Here is a 5,888-nt window from a genome sequence, read left to right on the forward strand (position 1 = left end):
TATTAGCTGTTACAGAAACATGAGAAGTGATTCTGGTCATTACCAAAGCTGCTGGTTTAGGGCAGCTGTGGTATCAAGCTGACACTGGTTGGAGGTCTAGTACATTCGTTAAACTCTGTGTGTATATATGTGATATAAACGCTGGACCACCTCACAGCACCCTCACTGGTGTGTGTTCAGGGTGTTGATGGTGTGATGAACAGCAGCGCTACACAGTCACTGTCAGGCTGGTGTTTGTACAGTGTGTGTCGTCTCTCTGCTGTTTAAACACTAAAACCAGAATCAGATTCCTGCAGTTTGACTCCGTTTCCTCTGTGAGACAAAAACACCTGAAAAAAACCCCCAAAACTTAATAGCCTTTAACATCAAGTGGTTCTGGTTCTGGTACTCCAGTTTGTGTTCCAAAAATGCCTCACAGTATTCAGTTGATGCTGCTGTTTCCAGATGTTCTCTCGACGTCTCACAGCCATCAGGCAGTGTTTACTTCACTCAGAGACACACAGACAGACCTGACAGGTTTCAGAGGTTCTAATCAGGAACATGCAGGTCCGACAGAACCACCAGTAAACTGACCTAGCAGGGAAATTCAAACATGGTGAATATTTTCACCCTGGATTCGTGTCCTCAGGACCAGGAGTTGTCTGAGCAACTCTGCAGGAGTTTTAATATCAGCCTGTCAGTCTGAACTCAGGGACATTAAACGTCCTTTGTGGGGCAAAAACTCTCAGGACGACTCGACCTTTCTGTCGCTATGTCGCTGTTTACAGAGTCATGGAAACAGCCGAGAGACCAGAACTGAGACAGAACTGCAGACCCAGAACCAACACTAGAGTACGGCACAGTGCCCCCTGCGGGCTGTAAATAAGTCAACACTGTAAATGAAGCATGTCAAGAACATGTTAACAGAGCACGAAGAACTTTACATCAAACATAAAGATGTTAAGACAGAAACCACGAGGAAATGCAGAAAAACAAATCAAACGTAAATTAATTTCAATAAAATAAAATCTAAGAGAAATAACTGAAACCGGAGTAACTCAGAAGAATACAATTTACACTGAATTAACAAACTGCTCCTGGACTAACTTTATATTTAAATTTAAATGAAGTTTCAGGGCTGACTGGACAAAACTGAGAGTTTGTTCACATGTGCAGGATAAAGTGTGGTCAGGACAGGTAGCACACCTGACAGAACCACCTGAGCTCCAACAGAATCCTGCGGATCAGTTTCTCCACACTGACACTCTGAACTTCTTCCTCCAGGTGAGCCTCGTCCGAGGAAAAGATGGTTTCGGATTCACCATCTGCTCCGACTGTCCGGTCCGAGTCCAGGCTGTGGATCCAGGTGAGAAACGCCAACAGCTGATAACGCTGGATAACACCACCGTCAGCTGACATGGGAACAGGGCTGGAATCATCTGATGAGTTTGTGTTAATTTAAAGGAACTGTTAGAGAACGAGGTCTGAAGTGACCTGAACACTGTGGTGCTGAGCAGCGATTTCATCCAGATACACTTCACTGTGATAAACACCTTCAGCACCACCAGCTCAGATGTTTCCTGTAGAACGCTGCTGACAGAACATTTACCAACCAGCAGAGACGTTCTCTGATTCAAGCTGCAGCTGGAGAGTAACCGAGTTCTTTCACAGGAATTTTATTCTCTGAACTCAAAAATGTAGTTTCACACTGAACAACAGCGCACCACCGCAGACCATGTGACCTATTGGCTTGATTTCATTGGTCACCTGTTGTGTTTGTAGGAGGTCCAGCTCATCAGTCCGGACTCCGTCAGGGTGACTCGGTTCTGCAGCTCAATGGACTTCCCGTAGAAACCTGGAAGTGTGTCGACCTCGCGCACGCCATCAGGTAGCTCCGCCCCCTCACAGTCAGACTCTGAAGACCAGAAAACCTTTTTATCTGACCTGTTTGTAGTTTTCATTCACCTGGACGTTAAAGTGGTGTCTCTCCTCAGGAGCTGTCCGTCTCAGATCGTCCTGGTGGTGTGGAGAGGTTTACCTGAGCTCAGGTCATGTGACACTTTGCTCCGCCCACCATCACACAACACGGTGAGTCTTAAAAACTAACTTTAGTGGAAGTCTCTGCTTGCATCCTCTGATGGACTTACTACAGGTGTTTCACAGGTGTTAAGCCGGTGCCATCCCGATCCCCACTCTCACCCCAGCCGGTCGAGGCAGATGGCTGCCTAGAGCTCTGCTAGGATTTCCGTCCATTAGAACTTAACGGAACCTTTTTTTTAGTTGTCAAAAAGTTCTGCTAACAGTCTTCATGCAAAGCTAACCACCCTCTGTCTCCTAGATGACAGGCAGGAAGTTGCTGTCTCACCCCTCCCACAGCAAACATGGCCAACGACGGGGTCAGGGGTCAGGGGTCCGGTCCAGTCTGGGGGCTCTGGGTTCTCTATGGAGGGACCGGAAGGAGGACCGCGAGGAAGAGGAGGATAAGGATGAAGACCAGGAGGCCACTGAGTTCTCACGTCACACCACCACACTAAAGGGCACCCGAGTGACATCATCAAATGGAGACAATTACATCATCCTTTCACCTGTCAATCCAGGAGGGCAGGTCAGTCCAAGGGGGCAGGGCCTACAGGTGTTTCCAGAACCTAAACGCCCTGATGGTGAGACTACCCTGGCTCTGGATCCACCAGAACCAACATTCATCTGAACCAGAATCTTTTACCTGAACCAGAATCAAGAACATTTTAATCGTTAGAAGTCAACCAAAGAACATAACATTCAGACATTTCACATAAAGTTCAGACGGGGACTGACAGAACCTGACCTGGACCCTTAGCTAGAACATTACTGATAACTGTTCTTGACTTTATACTGATATACAGAATCACCAGAACTTTTCTCAGAGACTGATTAGCCCCAAGCAGTTAGAGCAGAACCTTTACATTGGCTGAGAACCCTGATGTCAGTGAGCACAGCCCATCAGTGATTAAGCTAGCTCTAATAAAGTTCTACAGGACCTGTAAAGCGTTCTCCGTTTGTTCTCTTTCAGCTCCTGCAGCCAGTTTTCCATGACAGGAACGGAACGATCGGTATCACACCCTCTCTGACATCAATCATTTGTTCTGAGTATTGATTAATGTATTGATTGTAAATTGACTGAGTCGGGTTGGTTCCCCAGGTCGTCTGTACCAGACTCACCCCAGCAGAGGTCAGGACCTCCTCCATGACCCTCGACCTGGGTCGTCACGGCGACCGTTTACCAGCCACACTTCCACCCTGCCCCCCCCTCCCACCTCCTCCTCCTCATCATCATCGGCTCCACCCAGTAACTACGGCAACTACCAGAACTGCACTATCGTCCAATCACATCTGCCCTGCTCTGGATACGGAACCTACGTCACCCTGGCACCCAAAACCCTCATCTTCCCCATCTTTGTTCAGGTGAGAGCATTAACCAGAATCGAAACCCAAAACCAAAACCAGACCTTGCATGTGTCTTAGAACATCAGCGTCCATGTTGAGCCACTAACCACAACCAGAACCAGAACCAGAGCTAATTTATGATGTTAGAACCAAACCCATCTTTAGGTTACCATTACCCTGACCCAGAACCATTTACGGTTTCATTTAGCAGACGCTTTTATCCAAAGCGAAGTACATCTGAGAGTAGATCACATTCATACGCTGATGGAGACAGAGCACCATGCAAGGTGCTGCTGCCATCAGGAGCAACTTCAGGTTCAGGGTCTTGCTCAAGGCCTCTTCAACTGTGGAGGGATCAAACCGCCAACCTTGTGATTAGAAGACAACCTGCACTGCCAAAGACTTTCTCCTACCCCATCTTCATCCTGGTCAGAGATTCTTTCATCTGTCTTAGACCAACTTTGTCCAAGTCAGAACCTTGAAACTTGACCCAGAACCAAATCCATAATGTTCAATGCAAAGATCCTCGTCCCCACGTTGTCTTTATCCATTAAAGATAAAATGTTAGAACCCAGAACCTTCACTGAATGTTAAACCTACTCCTGATCCACTAATGTTAGAACCCAAAGCAAGTGTCTTCCTTGTGTTCCTCTCGGTCTGAATCCATTTTCACTTTAATGTGACTGAGAATGTAAACTATTACTGTAACTGAGAACCCGGAACAAAATAGTGGAACGAGAAAGCCTGATTCACAATGAATGAAAAATGTTGTCTTAACACAGAACCTGAACCCTATACCTGGTCTAGAACAACCTGCTCCATAGCCTTTAACCTTATCGTTGGTGTTGTTTTCAGCCTCTGGATCTCTGCAGCCCAGAAAGAACCCTGCTGATGTCAGAAGAAATGGTTCTACACCAGGCAGACCTGCTGCCCGCCAAGGTACCAGTACTACAAATATACTGATCACAGTACCACCGCTGAGGTACCAGTTCTGCAGATGAGCCTTCAGTCGGGAGGATGAGCTTTTATTTTCTGTCTGGTCGTGATCGATGGTTCCGAAGGAAAGAATCTGATCCTGAAGGACTTATTGACTTCTGAGAGCGGAGCCAGGATCAGTTTCCCTCTAATGGATCCTCCTGCATTCACACTAACACGATTCTGGGAATCTGCTGCTGCTGGTTTCATGTTTTCAGTAAAGCAGAAGATGAGACTCTCTGAGGACATCACAGGCTCAGAGGTCATATGACGTCCTTGTCAAACCTCAGCATGGAGTTTCAGGAAGCAGCAGAAGGAAACTCTTGTTTCACCTTCAGTTTTATGTCAGAGAGAAACAGGTTTTATAAGCTTCACTGACAATCTGTCACATTATAAATCAATAATCAATTAGACGTTTATATGATGGATCCATAGTGAACATCGGATAAAGCCGCCGTGATCCTCAGATGTGGTTCGATTAGTTGCTCATGAGAACAATATCCAGATTAACCTCAGCTCTGGTTGGAGGTCATCATCCTCCTCAGAGTCTCTGTCATGGTCCCGTTACTGCTAAACTCCCACAATGCTCTCTGCTGCCACCATGAGCTGTAGTCAGTAGACGCCTCCTCTGGTCTCTACAGTATTAAACTGTAAGAGGCTCCACCTGCTGGAACAACCAGGTACTACAGCTAGTCTATATGCATACTTCTTATCCGTTTGATTATCATTGACAATTTAGCTAAAGTATGTGTTTACTGTGTGTGTTCATTGTGTGTATTTCAGGTGACAGTATTGATCTACAGTGACCTCCTGCTGCTGACCAGAGAGGATGAAGCTGGACGCTGTAACGTCCTACAGAGTCCAGTGTACCTGAACACACTGCAGCTCAGAGACGGTACAATCTGTTGTTCTGTCCACTGTTCTCTGGATTCATGTTTTCATGATTATATGTTGTAAGACTTTAAAAATGTTGCTCTCTTCAATGGTTCTTCAGAAGGTTCTCTGGTTCTTTCAAATTTCAGCCAACACATATATTACACAATAGTTTGATTTAAAAAGCTGAAAGAAACCACTAAAAAAATTAACCATTTGAAAGAGGTTCCTTAAGCCTTGGTCACAACCAGATGCACGACTTTTGGGATCATTACGTTGTCTGTGAATTTTGGGTGCTGTGGAGGTTGTAGAGGTCGTAGAGGTCGTAGAAGTCATAGAGGATGTAGAGGTTGTACAGGTCGTAGAGGTTGTAGAGGTCGTAGAGGTCGTAGAGGTTGTACAGATCGTAGAGGAAGTAGAGGTTGTAGAGGTCGTAGAGGTTAGAGGTTGTAGAGGTTGTACAGGTCGTAGAGGTCATAGAGGACGTAGAGGATGTAGAAGTCGTAGAGGTTGTACAGGTCGTAGAGGTCGTAGAGGTTGTAGAGGTCGTAGAGATTGTACAGGTCGTAGAGCTCGTAGAGGTTGTAGAGGTCATAGGGGTCGTAGAGGTTGTAGAGGTTGTACAGGTCGTACAGGTC

The 5,888-nt window shown here is 46.2% G+C and overlaps 1 protein-coding gene across 1 annotated transcript in view; it reads left to right on the forward strand.

Moving 5' to 3' along the window:
- LOC103370617 (regulator of G-protein signaling 3-like) overlaps positions 1-5,888 on the forward strand; it is a 30,003-nt gene that overhangs the window by 14,804 nt on the left and 9,311 nt on the right. The window contains exons 13-20 of the mRNA XM_008299736.1: positions 1,264-1,345; positions 1,762-1,867; positions 1,974-2,067; positions 2,318-2,584; positions 3,029-3,068; positions 3,158-3,420; positions 4,258-4,341; positions 5,161-5,272. Coding sequence (XP_008297958.1) covers positions 1,264-1,345; positions 1,762-1,867; positions 1,974-2,067; positions 2,318-2,584; positions 3,029-3,068; positions 3,158-3,420; positions 4,258-4,341; positions 5,161-5,272 — 1,048 coding nt within the window. The remainder of the gene's footprint in view (positions 1-1,263; positions 1,346-1,761; positions 1,868-1,973; positions 2,068-2,317; positions 2,585-3,028; positions 3,069-3,157; positions 3,421-4,257; positions 4,342-5,160; positions 5,273-5,888) is intronic.

This window comes from Stegastes partitus, unplaced genomic scaffold (assembly GCF_000690725.1).
Source record: "Stegastes partitus isolate 25-593 unplaced genomic scaffold, Stegastes_partitus-1.0.2 Scaffold1452, whole genome shotgun sequence".
In the NCBI taxonomy this organism is placed as follows: domain Eukaryota; kingdom Metazoa; phylum Chordata; class Actinopteri; family Pomacentridae; genus Stegastes; species Stegastes partitus.